The 19,684-nt window shown below is 50.7% G+C and overlaps 7 protein-coding genes across 7 annotated transcripts; 4 read left to right on the forward strand and 3 right to left on the reverse strand.

Annotated features, from left to right (window-relative positions):
• Positions 1–517: 517 nt before the first annotated feature.
• CTRU02_212550 (histone H3-like centromeric protein cse-4) lies at positions 518–1,043 on the reverse strand (the record flags this gene model as incomplete). The annotated part of the gene is made up of 3 exons (XM_036723620.1): positions 518–733; positions 788–912; positions 977–1,043. The coding sequence occupies 3 exons, from the start codon at positions 1,041–1,043 to the stop codon at positions 518–520; spliced, it is 408 nt and encodes a 135-aa protein (XP_036584896.1).
• Positions 1,044–2,167: 1,124 nt separating this feature from the next.
• Positions 2,168–3,076, forward strand: CTRU02_212551 (ER-associated proteolytic system protein; the record flags this gene model as incomplete). Its single annotated transcript, XM_036723619.1, has 2 exons — positions 2,168–2,347; positions 2,519–3,076. The coding sequence occupies 2 exons, from the start codon at positions 2,168–2,170 to the stop codon at positions 3,074–3,076; spliced, it is 738 nt and encodes a 245-aa protein (XP_036584895.1).
• Positions 3,077–3,844: 768 nt separating this feature from the next.
• CTRU02_212552 (ard ard family) lies at positions 3,845–4,590 on the forward strand (the record flags this gene model as incomplete). The annotated part of the gene is made up of 4 exons (XM_036723618.1): positions 3,845–3,874; positions 3,971–4,282; positions 4,346–4,405; positions 4,459–4,590. 4 exons carry the CDS (start codon positions 3,845–3,847, stop codon positions 4,588–4,590), a joined length of 534 nt encoding a protein of 177 aa, XP_036584894.1.
• Positions 4,591–5,273: 683 nt separating this feature from the next.
• Positions 5,274–6,425, reverse strand: CTRU02_212553 (retinol dehydrogenase 8 (short-chain dehydrogenase); the record flags this gene model as incomplete). The annotated part of the gene is made up of 1 exon (XM_036723617.1): positions 5,274–6,425. One exon carries the CDS (start codon positions 6,423–6,425, stop codon positions 5,274–5,276), a length of 1,152 nt encoding a protein of 383 aa, XP_036584893.1.
• A 1,008-nt stretch (positions 6,426–7,433) lies between these two features.
• Positions 7,434–8,783, forward strand: CTRU02_212554 (gdp-mannose transporter; the record flags this gene model as incomplete). The annotated part of the gene is made up of 4 exons (XM_036723616.1): positions 7,434–7,688; positions 7,750–7,840; positions 7,896–8,276; positions 8,350–8,783. The coding sequence occupies 4 exons, from the start codon at positions 7,434–7,436 to the stop codon at positions 8,781–8,783; spliced, it is 1,161 nt and encodes a 386-aa protein (XP_036584892.1).
• Positions 8,784–10,069: 1,286 nt separating this feature from the next.
• On the forward strand, positions 10,070–12,008 carry CTRU02_212555 (MBOAT family protein; the record flags this gene model as incomplete). Its single annotated transcript, XM_070205868.1, has 5 exons — positions 10,070–10,091; positions 10,193–10,237; positions 10,330–10,429; positions 10,506–11,527; positions 11,581–12,008. The coding sequence occupies 5 exons, from the start codon at positions 10,070–10,072 to the stop codon at positions 12,006–12,008; spliced, it is 1,617 nt and encodes a 538-aa protein (XP_070060261.1).
• A 777-nt stretch (positions 12,009–12,785) lies between these two features.
• On the reverse strand, positions 12,786–15,760 carry CTRU02_212556 (serine-rich protein; the record flags this gene model as incomplete). The annotated part of the gene is made up of 3 exons (XM_036723615.1): positions 12,786–13,045; positions 13,102–13,523; positions 13,581–15,760. The coding sequence occupies 3 exons, from the start codon at positions 15,758–15,760 to the stop codon at positions 12,786–12,788; spliced, it is 2,862 nt and encodes a 953-aa protein (XP_036584890.1).
• Positions 15,761–19,684: the final 3,924 nt, after the last annotated feature.

Raw genomic sequence — 19,684 nt, forward strand, 5'->3', positions numbered from 1 at the left:
CAAGGTATGTCTCGTGGCTAATTCGACTGGCTTATGTAAGTCAGAAGGGATACATTTACAGGTGGCAGCAGTGTCTTGCCTTGCAAGTGACGTGCAGTATTACTAAAGCACTACCTGTAGTCATGAGCGCACGGAATAAATATACACGTCTGGTATGAATAGTTGCCTTCCTGCTGCCAAACTTAATTGCAGAGCTAAGCAGCAGCCGAAGGCATTATGTAACTGTACATCTACAACGTATTACGGCAAAGTGGAGGCAATTGCGTTGAATGCTCACTGCATTTGACGCGTTCGCTAATCTATATTATTTTTTAAATTCTAACTCCAAAACGCCTTTGCTCCAAATATAGCACCACATCATCTACCAATATCCACGATAAAGTGCCATGGGGTATTTTTACAACCGTAATATAAGGGAAGGAAAGAAAATGAACCACGCCCATCAAGCAGACACGATATAAACCGGCGAACAAACGCACCCAGAATCTCCCCTTGTCAGTCTGTGGCCAGCGACAAACTAACCCAATCCTCCCCACACACCGCGGATTCGCCTAGCAAGCTGTATATCTTTTTGCATGATGGTAACTCTCTTGGCATGGATGGCACATAGGTTTGTGTCTTCGAACAGGTGTACTAGGAAAGCTTCGGCGGCTTCTTGGAGTGCTTGAATTGCTTGCGATTGCCAACGCATAGCCTCGCCTCGGGGCCTCACGGACTCGGCGATTTCACGAACCTGAAAGACGGGTCAGAATGAAGAAATGGTTTCAGAAGAGGGTAAGCTACTTACGAGACGAGAAAAAGGAAGCTGGCGTAAGAGCAGTTGGGTACCGCTTTGGTATTTTCGGATCTCTCGCAGGGCTACTGTTCCCGGTCGATAACGTCGTCTTCCACGGCTAGGAATTGGATCACCGGCTACCGAGAGTTAGGGTAATGGACAAAGTCAAAGCAAGACATTTTAGGCAAATATGAGCCATACGCTGAATATCACTTTGCCGCGATTTTCGCCGGGCAGCGTCTGACTGCCTTGATTTCTTTGGGGGCATGGCTTCAGGCTGATGTTTGCGGACGCGTGGTGTGCAGATGTTGGGTTAGGCCAGCGCTTCGTTGTGCATGCGAGACCACTCAGCAGGCGTAGGATCCAAAGAGTGAGGAGGAGCGTTGACGTCTGCGATTTAGTATAAGACGACGACAGTTACCAAGCGTGGAAGAAGTCGCGAAAGGTGAATTGGTGTCCAGCTGCAACAGAGCAGAGAAATTGAATGATAAGTAATCTTTGGGGCAATGCAGGTTTATTTCCTGTGAAGGTACCATTAGGACAAGACAAAAGCGACGAGATGCTCAAACAGGGACTTTTGCATGAGGGAGCGCGCCTATAATTAATTAATCGACTGCCAGCCCCGCGATTTTTCTTCGTATGTGGCATGGGCGTATGGGACAACGCGTTCTCGCGTTCAGTTACGCGTCTCAATTAAGCGGAGTAAAATAAGTTCGCCGGATACTGTGTTAAGGGAAGGGGCTTGGCGTGGCTGACAGCCACATGTGGCAATACGCTTGAAGCCGCTCAGACTAATTCAGGTGATGTGAGGTGTCCTCTTACCTAATGTCATTGGAGTACCAGCTCTGAGTGCTTCATCACCAGGGGCATTAAATGGCTGAGCTTCGACCAACAAATGTTTATCAAAACTGCTTGCTGGCATCCCTTGCCCCGCTGCACCGTCATCGGCAGTACCCATTCTATTATTTTGTCCATTCTGGATTGGTAGCGGAAGGAGCCATTGCTAACAGGGACTGGAAAGAGCTCTCAAAGGCCACCTTACTCTCCTCCATTATCTCTTATCAACAGCTTCGACCTTTGTCTTTTGCCAGACTTCTCTTCCAACCACCTACCTCTCCAACGACACCTACTTGAGCATATCATTTAGCCCTCTCCAGCTACGATTGCTCACGTACACAAGGCCAATATTGAGACAACCCCTTCCGACTTGTCTTTTTTCTTTTCTTTTCTTTTTCTTTAAGGTTGTAAACGACAATCTCGCTCGCTGTTCCTTTTCTCGACAACCAAGTCCTTTCGACCCTTCCGAGCCTTGTTATCGGGCGATGCGCGTATTTTCTCTGCAGCCGCCCAGTCTTCTCTGAAGTACCACAGTATACCAACGTTCCCCACAGTATGGACCAAATGATGGGTGACGGGGGCCGGTTCCCTCTGGAGACTTGGTTTTGGGAGATGCCTATCTGTACGAGATGGTGGACTACTGCCACCGTACTGACCAGTGCTTTAGTGCAGTGTCAGATGGTAACACCCTTTCAGCTATTCTACAGTTTCCGCGCAGTCTTTGTCAAGTCTCAGGTTCGTCTTCTCCTTCATGCCACTCCTCAGCAGACTGCAATTGCAGCGTATCTACTAGTCATTGCTCCTGATGGGTCGCCCTTTTCTTCTCTTCGCCTTGGCCGTCTTGCGTTTTGAGTTGTTACATATTACAAGACTTAAGTGGCTAACCACTCCCTGCCTTCGGTCTAGTACTGGCGCCTTCTAACAACCTTCCTCTACTTTGGCCCTTTCTCCCTCGACCTTCTCTTCCACGTTTATTTCCTCCAACGCTATGCCCGGCTTCTGGAGGAATCCTCAGGACGCTCCCCAGCTCACTTCTCCTGGCTACTCATATATGCTATGACTAGTCTACTGCTACTCTCGCCGCTAGTCTCAATGCCTTTTCTAGGACACCCCCTCTCATCTACACTGGTCTATATCTGGTCACGACGGAATCCGGACACACGATTGAGCTTTCTAGGCCTGCTAGTCTTCACTGCTCCCTACCTACCGTGGGTTCTTATGGCATTCAGTTTAATCCTTCATGGGTCTATACCCAAGGATGAGATCATGGGCGTCGTTATAGGCCATATTTGGTACTTCTTCTCCGACGTTTACCCGCCCTTGCATAATGGTTCGCGACCATTTGACCCCCCTGGCTGGTGGAGACGACTGTTCGAAAGGCCCCCTCCGGATGAGACGGCGGATGGCATCAACAACGACATTGTCGTTGCGGGGGGCCCTGAGCTTGCCGCTGAAGTGCGGTGAGGAATGCTGGAAATCTTGTATGGGAGTTCTAGGATAGGGCAAGTTTGCAGCATTGGCATGGCTATGGCGTTAAATTGCTGGATCATCACTTCGCATCATGGCTATCGGCATAGGCACAGTTACGTTTATTGATAGTATATTCTGGATCGGTAGGCCACGAAGTACGGGATAGATAACTTGATTGGAAACGTATTGAGTCCTTCATTTGCGCCAGAGCAGTCGAATCATCTGGTGCGGGTCGCATTGCTTGGATGAGGTAGTGTGTCTCTAGCACTCTGTTACAGACCTCTATTGTAGCTGTACACTCATGTTGGCCTGTTCATGGTCAAAGCAAACAATGTTAAGATCCATGCGCCAGAAGGTGTTGGGACAAACGTACGACAATGGACTGCGTACTGTTTAGGACTGATCAGCTGTCAGATCCAGAGCCGGGACTGAAAGTCGGAATTCTTCCGATGGACCCATGACAAGTTAGCCGCTGAAGACTGAACGGGCATTACGGCACCACACTTGCCGCCACACAAGGCTGATTACCCCACCCGCACCACCAATTGCGTCATTTGCAAACAAAAATAAAAGTTGCTGATCTCCACCTTTATATCATGCGCTGATGATGCTTTGGTAGTTTGCAGTCGCTATATACTGCCCTGTACGGTGCCCGACAAGAAGTAATAGGTCCTTCTCATCCGAACACGTTCACTAAGGCTAACCTCGCATGTTGTCTTATCAGATACTTGCCTTTAACTATTCAAACGGACTTAAGCCATCATGAAGGCTTACTGGTACGATAATCTAGCTGTAAGTAACCGAGAGATTCGAAATATGTTCTACTAGCAGCATAAATTTACCATTGTCTTGTCAAAAACCCCGGAGCTGACTATGGACTTGCCCCAGGGTGACCAGCGTTTGGCGCACGATTCTGGCAAAGAAGTCACCGTCGACCAGCTGGAGACTCTCGGTGTTTATTACTACCAAATCCCTGACATGGATGGCGTCAACCAACTGGCGTCCAATCGTGGATACAAGAACAGGGATGAGATTGTTGTTTCACCGGAGAAGATGGGCGACATATATGAAGAAAAGGTCAAATCGTTCTTTCATGAGCACTTGCACGAAGACGAGGAAATACGTTACGTTCGCGATGGCACTGGCTACTTTGATGTGAGAAGCGCGAATGACGAATGGGTTCGCATTCGGGTAGAAAAGGTAGAGCAGTCGTTGCGAAGTTCTCATGGCAAGGTGCCTTGAAGTTTGGCTGACCACCGATAGGACGATCTCATCATCTTGCCCGCCGGTATCTATCATCGATTCACAACTGATGAGTCCAATGTGAGTGGCGAAACAAATTTACCTTCAGTGCAGGTTACTGAAGAATTTTGTAGTACATTAAGGCAATGAGACTTTTCAAGGACGAACCCAAGTGGACACCTCTCAACAGATCCTCCGACCTTGATGCGAACTCTCATAGGAAAGAATACGTGCAACAATACCTCCTGGATGGGGTTTCTGCATAGGCATGTGATATCAAGGGCGCTCCGTAGATCAGTGCTGGCTGTATTGTATGCCACTGTCATCAAGAGACATGAGCAATATGGTATCCTCAACTGCAAGCATATGATGGAAGAGCTGTAATGTCCTGTGGCAACGTTGCAGAAATGCACGTAGAAGTTTGTTCCGTTACGGTCTATTCTCCGCTTTGTCTGTTGGGCCCTTGAAGTGTCTGTCTAGTTCGACGTCTCGGGTCAATGGCTCATTGTAGATGTATCAACATACCTATGGACTGCCTGTTGAGATACCAGAATCTTACCGCACAGTCAGGCACCTAGGCCCCGGCCGTTGAGTCTGCAGATTTCGAACCCAAGGGGTTGTGGAATAGACTCCGGCCAGACTCTACTTGGTCAGCTAGAGACCAAACGTTGCTGTCGCTAATCACCTAGTAATATCATCCATTCGCGAATGTCGGGGTGGGTCTAGACATCAAGATATCTGCTTGCGACTCCTTGTCGGACATTGATGATAATTGACTGAGGTGCAGCTAGCGTGTGTAGAGATCAAGTGTTGGACGAATCTAGCTAGGATGCCTCAAAATGGTCTAATGACGTCCTCAATTTGTGCAGACAAGTGAATTTTCACAGTTGAAGAAGAAGGAGCTTAGTTTTTGCATCTTGTTGAATGTTTGCGAGTCTACTTAATCACCTCATGCCTTTGACTGACCTTGTGTATCTTGGCCCGAATAGTTCATCGTCTCGTCCTGGTCTACTTTGCCATCCCTAGTGTCTATGTCATTTCCAGCTTCGGGTGCGATGGGGAAGTTCAAGTGTTTCCAGTCCTCGAGCTCTTCAGTAACTGACCGAAGTCTATCGCGAATACTCTCAATGGCGTAGCTTCCTAGAAGCAACCTCAATGGAGGAAAAGAACAGTGGGCCAGCTGCCAGACAAGTTCGGCGCACTTTACGGCACTTGTTGGCTGTCGATCTCCAAGCCATTGGACCATTCGTTTGGCGTGGAGCGCAGGTGCGGTTGCTTGCGCGTAGGCCTCGCTCGCAGGTTTAATGAGGAAGTGGCCCCATGTCGGCAAAGGGGTCGTTAACGTATCTGGCTCATCCCTACGCACGAATCCCGGCTCGACTAAAGTTGCTTTGACGTTGAATGAATTTGTCTCGTACAGCATGGCTTCTATGAGTCCCTCAACAGCATACTTGGTGGCACAATATGGACCTAGACCAGGAACACCAAGCGCTCCAGATGTTGAACTGAAGATAAGATAACGGCCTCCATTTTGTTGGCGAAAGTAAGGGAGGCTAGCTTGGATAATGTTAAGGGTGCCCATGAGGTTTGTTTCGAACTGATTACGGATCTCATGCTCGTCTTGGTCTTCACAGGCGCCAATGACGCCGTAGCCAGAGCAGTTGGCGATGACATCGACTCGCTGGAAGCGTTCCAACGTCCGATCAACAACTCGTGCAACTGAATCCCTGGCTCGCACATCGCAAAGAAGCCCTAAATGGCTATCGCTGTCTCGCGCGACCATTTCTTCGGGACTTGTCTCAAAGACTCGGCCGACAGAGGTGACAAGATCCCCGCGGGAGAGGGCGCATTTCACAAGGGACCTACCCATGTGCCCTGTTCCGCCAAATACCTGTAAGGCGCCGGAAAGCAATACATCGGTCAATACTGGTCGGCGATCATAAAGCTTTTTGGGAGGGACCAGTTGGCTTACCACCCATACTAACTGTTTTCTGGGACCATCTGTTTGCGGTGGATCACAGCTTGCTGGTAGCTGCAGCTTCGTCTCGATTGCTCCCTCTGATGTCGACTGGCCTGTGCTGTGTTCACTTGATACGTCCATTGCATGCAGCGACTGGTTGCCGATGAACACTCGTTGAGGAGAGGTCTTTACCAGTTACGGTTGCCTCAGGTCGTGGCTTCTTTGGCGGCTTTAACAGGATTTCCAAACTGGACTGCGAAGCGAAGCTGTGCTCGGAAACCCCTGGGAATCGCGATCTACTTTGCCTCAGCATTAGACGCTGCTATGTCACGGGAGTGAGGCTGGGTTAGCACGGCCGTTGTTACATCACCTGCCGGTACCGGCGGCACCCTCGCAACACTGGGAAACACGGTACATTACATACTACCAAGTGCAGCAAGTCTGTGCTAGGTTTCCGTTGTGAGTTATTTGGATACAGCTTTCTCATCTATCAGACTACTTACTGGTCGAGGAATAGAGAACCAAAAGCACCAGTAGACGAAGAAGGTACGATCAAACTTGGGTTAAGTCTATACGTCTATACCTGTCACTTTAGGTGTGGCAGCATGCTGTTATCCACAAGCCACAGACAGCACTGGGTCCCTTGCTTCTGGACCTGATATGCCATAATGTTCCCCACTTAACTAAAATCTTCTGGACTCTGTACCCAGCTTACCCGTAATTTGCGGCATGAAAATCCACGACCATTGATAGGTGCACGCGTGTTCCCCTGCGTTCCCATCCATCCTCACCCGTGAATATCGGTGCCCCCTTTACTTTAATCCCTTTCAACTATCGACTCAGCAACCGGAATTCCCCCTTCTGTTGTTAACTATTTGTTCAAGAAACGGCCTGCCGACGAAATCAACAATACGACACCTCTCCATCTCCAGCCCTTGCCTCTACGAGGACGCATCATCTGCCCACGGGTCGTTATCTTGCTCAGCAGTCCCATTCAGCCCGGCGCACTTGTACTCTTAACCTTGAGGCAGTGCCGCTGAAGCAGCTGGTTCCCATCGCGAAAATCCTCCCCAGGCAACTAGGGTCTGTCTCCCGCCCTGTTAAACAAACACGTTTCTCCTCCCTCACTCCTTTCCATCACAATAAATCATGTCGGACAAGAAGAATGAGGACTATGAGCTTCGCGGATCCGACTCGTTCGGCGGGGAAAAGGATGGCTTCTTGTCCCAGCGTCCACCTGTCAGGCCCCGGTCCAACGTGGTTTCGCCCATTAGCAAGATCGACAACAGCCCTGGCGCTTCCATTTTGGCCTACTGCTTCTCTTCTATTAGTATGACGGTTGTCAACAAGTACGTTGTCTCTGGTCAATTCTGGAACTTGAACTTCCTCTATCTTGCCGTCCAGGTGCGTCGTAAAATCTGTCCCATTCGTCCTGGGAATGCCGCCTCTAACCTTCACCTGGCAGGCAATCGTTTGTATTCTCGCCATTCTCGCTTGCAAGAACTTGGGAATGATTACGAACCTAGCCCCTTTCGATTCCGACAAGGCAAAGAAGTGTTGGTTTTACCTCGCGCCAATGCTGCAACGCTGTAAAAGCTGACTCTTCTGTAGGGTTTCCCATCTCGCTTCTCCTTGTCGGCATGATCTATACGGGCACAAAGGCGCTGCAGTTTCTCTCCGTACCTGTTTATACCATTTTCAAGAACTTGACTATCATCGTTATCGCCTACGGTGAAGTCTTGTGGTTTGGTGGCAGTGTTAGCCCTCTCTCATTACTCTCGTTCGGCTTGATGGTTCTTAGCTCTGTTGTTGCCGCTTGGGCCGACATTCAGCATGCCCTGGGAGGTGGGTCACATACCGCCGAAGCCTCTGCCGCCGTTTCAACCCTAAATGCTGGATACGCTTGGATGGGAATGAACGTATGTTGCACAGCGGCGTACGTGCTCGGCATGCGCAAGGTCATTAAGAAGATGAACTTCAAGGATTGGGACAGTGAGTGATCTTTGGACTAAACCGGTCTCCCCCGTGGTTTGACAACTGATCCACTAATCAACCATTGTTACAGCTATGTTCTATAACAACTTATTGACCATCCCTGTTCTCATCGTCTGTACACTTTTGGCGGAGGACTGGTCCTCGACCAACATTGCGAAGAACTTTCCCGTCGAGACCCGAAACAGCCTCTTTATTGGCATGATCTACTCCGGATTATGCGCCATCTTTATCTCGTATTGCTCCGCTTGGTGTATTCGAGTGACGTCTTCGACTACATACTCAGTGGTTGGTGCTCTTAACAAACTTCCTATTGCCATCAGTGGCCTTGTCTTCTTCGACGCGCCAGTTACGGTAGGCAGTGTGTCTGCTATCATCCTCGGGTTCATTAGCGGTATCGTCTATGCTTGGGCGAGAATCCGGCAGAGCGCGGCGGCTAAGATGTCATTGCCGACTACACAGCCTATGAGTGCAAGCTCCCAGAGTAACAGAGACGCCAACTCGTAGAGGCTGCGTCTAGTAACGGAGGGAACAAATACCGGCTGGTGAGCTTTTTCTGAAAGAGCATAGCACTGAGCCTATTAGTAGCCAGATAGGTACCGACGGCGTCTCAATATTCAAGATATCGCCCGTCTTCCCCGTCGAGACCAGTTTTTTCTTTTTTTTCTTTTTCTTTTTCCGTACTGTTCAGTAAAGGACGGCCAATGCTGTACAGTAATGTCTCCTCGGTCTCCGGGCATATAGGAAGAGAAAATGTGTAACATGGCATAAGTGAACATGGGCGTTCAGATATCACGCAGCATTTCATTTGGCTTAAGGGAGCAGTGTTGGGCGACCAGGGTAGCTATGTTTTAATATCATGACTTTAACGCATGCAACGAGACTCAACAAGACGAAGCGGTGAGATTGGTTGGGACGGCGGGGTTAATCCCATCGAAGTATGTTTCGGCAACCTTGGCTTTGGGCACAACTGACATTCGATAAGATAAGATTGACAAACCAGCTGCGAACGTGTTTTAAGGTATATGTGGCAATTATTTAGGGGCTTTACCGCCAATGTACATGTGTGCACACTGACGCTATGTTCTGCTTGCCCATATACAGTGACGTAGTACCGATTGATCGAACCTAATTTAGCAAGAAACAGGCATGGCTGTTCCTTTTCGTACTCCTCGTCAGTCACCTGGCATGCCAACAATTCTCATTTTGGACGACCTGACTGAGTGAGTGTCTCCCTGTCCTGTGAAGCTAGTATTTGGAACACGTGGGGTGGAATTGCTGGATGGAAGGGAGGGACAAATGGGGGATGATGGCTAGCCGTAGAAGGCCTACAGCAGAGCTCTCTGCGGGACCCCACCAAAAAAAAAAAAAAAACAAGCTACGTCTGCCATGACATGGCCCATGTTCTCGCAGCTGTCGACGACACATTATAACCAAAAGAAAACCCACGGTAGCATCTGACTCTAGTTCCCCCAAGATTCTTTCCAGGTAGGGATGATCCGCGTTTTTCTCTGCTTCCTTACCAGCACAGCCCTTAGCTTACTGGACCAAGGCTATATTCTGTTATCCCAATCGTCACCACATGACCTACCCTGACCGGCGGTCATCGTCACATCTGGGAGGATAACCCGCCTTTCTAAGCAAACTACAATACTCTCCTGTATTTCCGACAGCCGTCATTTCTCACGCCTACCTCTTTGAAGGAATGGGTTGAGAAGAACCCACCTTTGCTTGTTACATCTCTTTATCGCTATTGATGGTATTGCTCCTCAACCGTGTGCAGGACAGTAAATATGTTGCCCTTTATCAATAGACGTACGTCGTTGTCCCTTTTGAGCAGTTACCTGCGGCCTGATTGTTTCAGCAGTCGAAGCGATTTAGATTGTATATGTATGCTAACATATAACGCACCGCAGCCTTCGAACTTCTCTCGTCGCGCCTCGGCGCATCTCCAGACGAACGTCAGTCTCCCAAGCCGCAAGCCGCAACATACAAACGAATGCGGACTGGCCCGCCTCGACCAAGCATCTCTGCTGACGCCTACTTTCTACAGTCAAGCTTATTTTCTCGTTCCTCATATCATATCCGCTGGCTGGCCTGCTGAAGAGAGTCCCTGATGCCAGACCAGATCAAAAGAATTTGTTCATAATATGGTATGACAACTGCCTATTCTCGCGCACCTTGCTTGTGCCCTGAGTATCGGGCTAACTAGTCATCCCAACAACTCAGCACTTCCGCCTTTTACTTGGTCGGGCTCTTCGATCTATGGGACGGTGTACGCACCCTCGCAATCAGCTCCGTTGGCGTGTACTGCATCGCGAAATATCTACGCGCTAGTCCGTTCATGCCATGGATTGGTTTCGCCTTCGTCATGGGTCACATGTCAGTCAACCATATCGCTCGTCAAATTGCCGACAGCCCTTCATCCGTCGACATCACTGGGGCACAAATGGTGCTCCTCATGAAACTGAGCGCCTTTTGTTGGAACGTAGCAGACGGGCAACTCCCAGAGGACCAACTATCTGATCTCCAAAAGGAGAGGAGGTTGGTTGAACTTCCGGGCCTCTTGGATTATGCTGGCTATGTTCTCTTCTTTCCCGCTCTCTTTGCCGGTCCCGCATTCGATTATACCGAGTATCGCAAATGGATAGACACGACGATGTTCGACCTTCCCGCTCAGGTCGACCCCTCCAAAAAACCTCCTGTACGCAAGAAGAGGAAGATCCCCCGCAGCGGAACTCCCGCAGCCTGGAAAGCTGCCAGTGGCCTGGGCTGGATTGGTCTTTTTATGATTCTTTCAAGCTATTATCCCATCACCTATTTGACCAGCCCCTCCTTCATGGACCACGGCTTCTTTCGTAGAGTTTGGATTCTTCACATGGCTGGCTTCGGTGCTCGGCTGAAGTATTACGGCGTTTGGTCCTTAACAGAGGGCGCTTGTATTTTGGCCGGCTTAGGCTACAATGGTGTTGATCCTGTCACCGGTAAGGTATCGTGGAACAGATTGCAAAACATTAACCCATGGGGTGTTGAGACAGCTCAAAACACCCGCGCCTACTTGGGCAACTGGAACATGAATACCAACAACTGGCTGAGAAATTACGTTTACCTCAGAGTGACCCCTATTGGCAGAAAGCCTGGTTTCCGCGCAAGCCTAACCACTTTCGGCACCAGCGCTCTATGGCACGGCTTCTATCCTGGCTATTATCTCAGCTTCATTCTGGCTAGCTTCCTTCAGACCGTGGCCAAGAGTGAGTTTTTCTAGAAGCTCTTAGTGGCAAAACACTGGGCTAATGTAACACAGACTACCGTCGATACTTCCGTGCATTCTTCATCGATCCCAGCAGCGGTTCGCCGACGTCGAACAAAATCTACTACGATTGCTTGTCATGGGTGGTTACTCAGTTGGCCATGTCATTCACTGTGGCCCCTTTTCTTGTTTTGGAGTTGTCTGGGTCGATTCTTGTGTGGCGCCGCGTTTACTTTTACACCATTGTAGGCACGGCCGCGTCAATGGTTTTCTTCGCCTCTCCTGCCAAGCAGGTGTTGAGGAGGAAGTTGGAGGAACGCCAGGGGAAGCTCGGTGCTAAGCTTACGCGTACCTTGAGTCAAGACAGCCTATCCGGCCGGGAACCAGTACTAGGTGTCTCTGCTGACCTTCAGCGAGAGGTCGACGAGGCTATGGAGGAGATTAAAGCCGAAGTCGAGGCCAGGCAAAAGAAGGCTACCTGAGTCCGCACTTTGTGCTCAGTACAAAACCTCATATGGTGGAGGTAAATCACCGATTCCACCTTATGGTTTTAGAGTCACCCGAAGTCCAGTATACAGTCAGTAACTAAGAAGCTCGCAAGCTATCTTTTCAAGGAATTTAAACCGTTGTCAAAGTGGACCGTCGGCCTCAAATCATTACACATTGTGCTATTTAGTTTTAGAACTAAGCAATTACATATTGCATGTCTATGTCCCGAGACAAAAAAGACGGGTCAGGTGTATATGTATTTGTTCCCACTCCCCATAATACCGACTCCGACCTCCCAACCTCGACTGGAATAGCCCTCCAGAAGGGCCTTAGGGCGATATAGATCAGATTGCCCAACAGAAATCAAAGTCTAATGTCATCAAGAGAATGCAAAGCACAGCCAGATATAGAAATACAGCAGTTTATACATGGTTAGGAGAGGCAGAGGCAGTGTCGTCTAACCGCCAAGAGACAAACAAAGATGGGGGAATAAAGACAAGATGAGCATCACCCGTCAAACCATGAGTTTGCACGGCGTGATGGCAATACCAATGACCGATAAGAATATTTCGTGTGTACGTGGTGCATAGAATTCAAATGTCGTAGAGTCGTAAAAGGAGCCGTCGCGGGGCACATATGCCCATTCGTAAATCTATTGTGCTGGTGATTCGGTGAAAATAACACAACTGCTTGCGTTGCGTATGTTGCCTCGGCGTGCTGCGGAGGGCAATAATTGAGCCAAAGCTTGTGAATGCAACAGGCGCCTGTCACTAGGCAATTTGCCCCCATCCTTGTTTGACGCCAACGATGACGAGCGCGGCAATGGCGCCAACAACAAGAAGACCAATAACGGACATGTAGCGATTAAGAGCACGCCACCATCTAGCGCTTTGAAACAGTGTCTCGTCAATCGCTGCAACACGACGAGGCAGATCTCTTTCTTCGTCCAAAAGGCTCGATCTATGGTCGCGTTCCTCCATCTCAGCGTGAGGGTCAGGGGGTAAGGGAAGGAAGGCAGCAATCATCCATGCTGTAAATTGTAGGTCAGCCACGGTCAAGCAGATCTCAAGGGTGGAGCTGTCTTACCAAAAGGGAAGATGAACCCGAGGGCAAATAGCACAACCTGCACGTTTCGCTTTCCAAGAAGGGTGTTCTCTGCTGACCATGTCATGGAGGGAGGCTCCCACATGCTGTAACGACCAGCCCTTTGATCACGTCTCAAATGCGGGGACCAGATACTAGATGTTTTCTTTCGCAATCCACCTCGGAAATTATCTTGGGGTGGCGCATGGCTGATTTCCATTGATCCGACATCTGACACCGGCCCAGGAGCCAGGGGGTTAACCTCCCTGGGTCGTCGGCGTGGGCTATAGATACTCAAAGGAAGATGTTCGGCGCTGGGCGAGCGGCTTTGGAATGAGCTAGGCGGTCGGCTTTCGTTTGGGTCGGACATCATCGAGTCGGACGAACTCGCAAGAAATCTTCTTTCGCCACTTCCATAGTAGAATCTAGGAAAGAGAGATTAGCAAGATCCTAGTATGTGACCAGGAGAATACGAAACTGACTTGGCCCAAGCAGGAATCGATGAAGAGTTGAAGCTGTTGGCTCGCGAACTACTCGAAGAGTGTAGGTTGCGTTCAGAGGATGTGTTTGAGAAAAAACCTGAAAGGCGGGTTCGAGACGGTCGTTGGTGTAGATGGTGGAGTTCCGTCAACCCGTCGCCATGTTCGTCCTGGTCGCTCACAAGACGAAGAGTGCCACCCCGGCTATGAACTGCTTGGGGTCGTTCCAGTGAGTCTGTGAATGACCGCGAGTGTGATAGTGAGCCTTCTTCATTAGCGGCAAGTGAAGACGAAATGCTGAGCATCTGCCTGCTGTGACTACTGATGGGTCCACTACTCCGTCTACCTGGAGCAGACCAGGGGGACACGGAACGAGATGGAGGATCGCTTCCTCCTTCACTCTCCGACATGACTGTGGACAGCTGAGAGCTCCATTGGTGCGGGTGGGTTTTCATGTGGGATGCGGGAGGTGCGGATGTGGTTGGCTCAGCTTTTGCCTCTGGCTGCTTTCCAGCCGAGCCAGCCAGAGTGCGTGATCGATAAAATGCAGCAGGTGCAGCAATGATATTCTGGGCAGCTTCAAAGCTGAGAGAGCTGGCTATTGACTTGACCGAAGCAGCGCGTCGCAGAGAGTCTCTTGAGCGGGACTTGTAATACCCAAACCTCTCGCGTGATCTCTTCTTCCTTTTTTGGGGCTTGAGCGGTGCTACAAGCAGGCTTTCTTGTGAATATTCAGGGCGGAGTCTTTCCCGGCGGGTAGCGCTTATCGAAGAGGGTGCTGGGGAAGGCTCGCCGTGTACGACGTAGTTTTGATTGCTGTCTGCGGTTTTCGGGGGGGTGCGCTCGGCAGAGGACGTGTCTGGAGGAGATGATCGACCAAGAATTTCGTAATTGGAGTGACTGGACGAGGGCGGTGGTAGTGAACTATCTCTTTCAGGGATGGCAGGGGGTGAACTAGAACCAAAGACTTTGTAGTTCGTCGTCTCCGAGGAAATGGAAGGTGGGGGCAATACACTTTCTGTGTCAGCCCTTGGAGGGGAACTGGAGCTGTAAATCTTGTAATTCGTTTTCTCTGACGACGTAGAGGCGGTGACAGATGACTGAAAGGACGTTTTGCTTTGCAGGTCATGAGTGCCCGAAAATGAAGATGGTTCAGCGGCTGAGGCCTCGGGCAGCGGCGCGAGTCGAGAATCAGACGGCGATGACGAATGGGACGTGATTGGATCAGGTTCAGGGTAAAGGAGAGACGATTTTTGCTTTTGCTTAAGATCGGGTGTATTGGGAACCTTGCGCAGACCGCCGACCATTCGATAATTCCAGGGAGATGAATTGGAGACGGCTGTGCCGGTAATATGATCTCCAGCTAATTGCGTGGTCGAGGATGCCGGGGTTAGCGTAGCTGCCGAAAAGCTTCGGTCCGGAAGAGAAGTCACTGTAGAGCTGGGACGATTTTCGCTGAACGCATCGGACGAAAGCCGCTCCCGTGAGGCAGTGGTAGAGAGTGACAAGGTAGGGGCCCTGTGGGCTTGTTGGCCACCAGACTCTCTGTTACGCTGACCTTGGGGGAGGAGAGAAAAAGTCTTGCCGTCTGCGTTGATGGTGACAAGATTGCGGCGGCGAGACAAGGGGCGCTTCGCTGTGGGTGTCACAGGTTCATCCTCATCGTGGGGGTTTTGAGAGGACCAGGATCGTGCATTGAAGCGGGAATTATCAGTCGGGCAAGGTGGAGTAGTTGGGACAGGGAGGGAAGGGGAGGACTGGCCAGCGGCCCAGGTGTCGGATCGCAGTTTCGAGCCTGAAACACCACGGTCCTTGGCGGAAACCAATGGGAAAGTCGACGAGGCAGGCGACAATATTGATGTTAAGGTGCTGGAGGAGTAGGAACGCCTGTGGGAATAGTTATCACTAGCGCGACTGGCTGAGCCAGAACGATCATCGGCTCTTGATGAAATCGTCTGGCCAAGCTCGGAGGGGTTGGGCGAGAGCAGTGCTGTGGTAGATGTCGGAGTGCGTGAGGAAGAGGCCGAAGCGGTGGAGTCGCGATTCTTGTGACTTGGCCGAGGAGGGCTGTAGGGAACGACCCGAATGGCGAGGGAGTTCGACTGTGACTTGGATCGCTCGTGCAGCGGCCTTCGTTGGGACCGGGAGGGGCTTCCCCGTGAGGGGCTCCCGGACCCGGACATTCTTAGCCACGCGATGCAGGCACGGGGGTTATTGAACGGTGATGCGGATGCTGCGTAGCCTTGATGGCGGGTTCTTGGGTCTTGGAGGACTGGATCGGTCGACACGGGAGCCCCGTGCCATGAAGTGCCGGCGCTTCGAAGATTGAACGGGGGAAGCCAAGGCCGGAAAGGGAGGCCGGAGCAAAGCGCGGCGAGAAGCTACTCAGGTTGCTGACTCGCCGGGAGCCGCTCGGCTTCGGTAGGCTGAAAAAGGCGCCGGGCCGGTCTGTGCTTTGCCGTCGACTTTGGCGCTGGAAAGCGCCAGACGCGAATTAACGGGCAATCTGACGAAAGGTTGCGCAAGTTTGTAGGAAGGCTGTCAAAGCAACAGAATTGTAGTCTGTGGTAGCGTAAAGGCTGCTTGATTGGGCCCAACCTGGCGGGCATGGACAATGTCGATTTGCAACCTTTGGAAATAGTGAACCAAAGAGCTATGAGATGCTTCGGGTGTGGGTACAAGGAGAGTTGATTGACGTAAGTGCGAGCTTTTGGGAAGTGTAGCTCGCTGTTTGATTAAGGCGACGTCGGTTGTACAAGTCGGTAGGCGCGAGTGAGTGTGAGGTTGGTGGTTCCGTAATGTGGAGCACCGATGGACGAGAGCGAAAGGAGTGAGTGACTAAGGTGAGCCGAAATGTGAGATGCTAAAACAATGTAGATTTTAGATCAGAGCTCCAAAGGCTGGTAAATGTGCAGGGCTAGGGAAATGAGTGTGGAAATATTATTACGAGGCAAATACACCCGATGTAAAAAAACATAGAGAACGAAACAAAAGAAGAAAACTTGTCGTCAAGTTGGACGAGGCAAGCGACAGCTTAGATGGGAAGAGAGGAAAGGGAAAGGAAGTGAAAAGAAGAGGGAGAAAAAAAAAGGCCGCCGAGAGATGGGAAGCTAAAGCGGGCACGGAGTGCTAGGTAAATGGAGCAAGCTCCAGTACCAGCAGCAAGTACTGTTCTGGTCCCGTAGTAGCGAAGCATACGTACCTTCTTGGTGTGTGAGCAGGCCCGCAGTCAAAGGTAGAAGCGAGCCAAGGAGCGAAGCGAGCAGGGTATGTAGGAAAGTCCAACAAGAGAGGATATGTATCCGTTCAGAGGCAACGGCTCTGTACAGAAGGCAATCTAGTCGCTCTGAAATGATCGCGATTTCTTTCGTTTCCAAATCGACCAACCCCTGACTGACTGATTGACTGACTGGCTGATTGATGAATATCTCCTCCGGCGGCTGGAGACGATGCCTGGCTTCTGGCCCCTGCAGGTCCGAGACTCCTAGTGAAGACAAGGCCTCTGACCAAAGCTGGTGATGAAGTTTTTCAGCACACTGCGTGTGTGCTGTGCGTTCCCTGCATCAGTGCCCAAATGTGCCTGTGGCTGTGTGTACTTCTGAGATTGTCTTTGGAAAAGGCGGTCGAGATGCAATCCAGCGGGGGTAAGATGCAACGGAGTGGTGTAACTGGCCAGACAACCCCGACCTTGCCTATCTCTGGTAGGCTTATCCGGAAGCAATTGCAGCAGCAATAATGAGCAGCAAGGGGTTGGTGCAGATGGGGTTGCAAATAACAAGGGGCCTGGTGAGCCAGACCACACCCAAACCAGGGACAGCAGCGAGTTGACGACACTGGATTGGAAGCAGCGAGGGGGAGGCGGTGCGGCGCGGCGATGCTTTCTGTGTTACAGGTGCAAAGTAGCAGAAGAAGGAGACACAAGAAATCCTCGTAGGGAGAACGACAGGGACGAACCGTCCGTTCGTTCAATAGAACTATGTGGAAATCGCCTTTGGTGTCGTCAAATGCTGCTGTCTCACAAACCCATCCTATAAAATCTCGTGGTAAAGGGAATAAATTCGAGGGAGCAGGAGAGGAAGAAGGAAATGGGAACGACACAGAGTAGCATCGGCAATGGACCCAGTTGTATTTGACAGGTTGGGAAGCACCCCTCTTCGAGAGATGATGAACCCCAAGGCAAGTGAGTCTGAAGCAATTCTCAGCGCATCACCGCGGTCGGGAGACAGAGAGAAAAAACAACAAAAACAATCCATGGATGGTCCCGCGTCCAAGCCCAATTATCCATGTGGCCCAGGTCCGAATTCAAAGTGAAAAAGAGCCCAGGACAGGCCGTGAACAAGTCTGGGAGTCCCGGCCATCGGCATCCGCTAGCGACACTAAGGAAGGAATGTGTAGCTAGGTATCCGTAACCTGGAAGAAGCGCCTGCACGTCTTGCTCGCCCTTCGTGGCCTTCGACGCTAAAGGAGCACACGACAATAGGAAACAAGGTTCCTTTGAGTACCAACGCTGAACTGCCCGATGCTGTTGCCATTTGCTGGCGGCTCGTGAAGCTCCCGTTTCTTGGGCGCGTCCGTCGTAAGACCGAGTTGCGGCTTCAACCAGTGATTTTCTTTTTTTTCCTGTCCAACAGAAACAAGCTCTCCCCAAGGTAATTCCACATCTTCATTACCCCATAAATTGGCCCCGGTCATTGTTCAGCCGTCCGGTATATTGGGTTAGCTATCAGAAAGAGTAACAGAAGATCAATCTTCCGTAAGCCTGGCGGTACCCTAGTCACCAAGACAGCATAATGAGACGGAAGCAGGGCGGGCACCTCAACCCATGTACGAAAGTACATATTACTAGTGGGGCCGGCCGCGTTGGCAGTCACCTCTTTGGTGGCCGAACATTGAACATTAGAAGGGTTTACCTGTCGTGCCTGTGCTGTGAAATGACGCTGGTCCGAGGATTTGGCGGGCCTGCAATGAAAATTCGGCGCCCAGAGGGTCGGTCCATGAACCCAGGTTCGCTGCAGCCACTCCTCATTCGTTCGCTTACTCACGTAACTTCTGGCTACCAATAATCGAAGTTCAAGCACTCCATATTGTTGAAAGTGGGTTCCTCTATGGTGTCCCCGCAAAACGTTTATCATCCAAACGTTGTCAAGTGTACATACACTAGTGCGCCCTATTCAGGAACCACAATAGCCTGCGCCCTTGGGTGCAACGAATGATGGCCATACGGGAAGAGGCTCCGCATCTCACCAACGGCAGCCACTTGGGGATGGAATAAAACTTGCAAGTATGTGTAGTACTGCGAAAGGTGGTCAGTTGCTCGATACTGAATGTGAATAACCTTAGGCTCAATCTCCTGGTACGCCAAACCGTAATTGTCCCTCACCCTTTTTCTCCTCTGCAAACATACTACATACCTCGCCAGAGCTTCCTATTTTAGGATGTTTCGCTCACAGCCGCCGACCCAATTCACAGCGCCCATACCAACGTCTGTTCTCAGTGCTCAGTGGACCGTTGCCCTGATGATACGGGAAGGCTCAAACACTCGCCAGCTTCACTTTGACCGCCAGCTAGATCCAAGCCTTCGTGCTGTGCCTGGACGGTACTGGTTTCCTCCCCCCCCCCCCATCCCTCTGTTGCCAGAGACAGTGGAGGCTGGTTCATCATAAGCCCCCATTTCCTCTCCCACCTGCCTGGTACAGTCTTCATTCGGTCTTAGGGAATAACCAAAAACCGGCCCTGTTCTGTGCAGGTCCAAGGATCATTTGTGAGCGGCGATTCCGTCTCAATGAACAGTTAGCCAAAATGAGGTAGAAGACGAAAGGAACTACGATACGAAGCGACGGAAAAGGTGTTGAGGAAGGTCCCCATCAGGACAGTCACAAGAACAGACCACCTGCATCTGAACTGTTTACAGATGCAAGAGAGATTAGTTGCAGCAGCGCCTGAGAAGCATGTTCAAGGGGCTACGCTGTTGACGGAGCCAGGCGTTTGATTGACGAGAGGCAAGATGGGTTTTGATGGCATCACTGATTGGCTTCTGCTTCCTCGGAGTAGCGACCCAGGGCCATTTCACTGGAGTGGGACAATTAGCGCTAGCCAGCTGTTCCTGC

Source organism: Colletotrichum truncatum (assembly GCF_014235925.2).
Source record: "Colletotrichum truncatum strain CMES1059 chromosome Unknown Contig_0009, whole genome shotgun sequence".
Taxonomy (NCBI): Eukaryota; Fungi; Ascomycota; class Sordariomycetes; order Glomerellales; family Glomerellaceae; genus Colletotrichum; species Colletotrichum truncatum.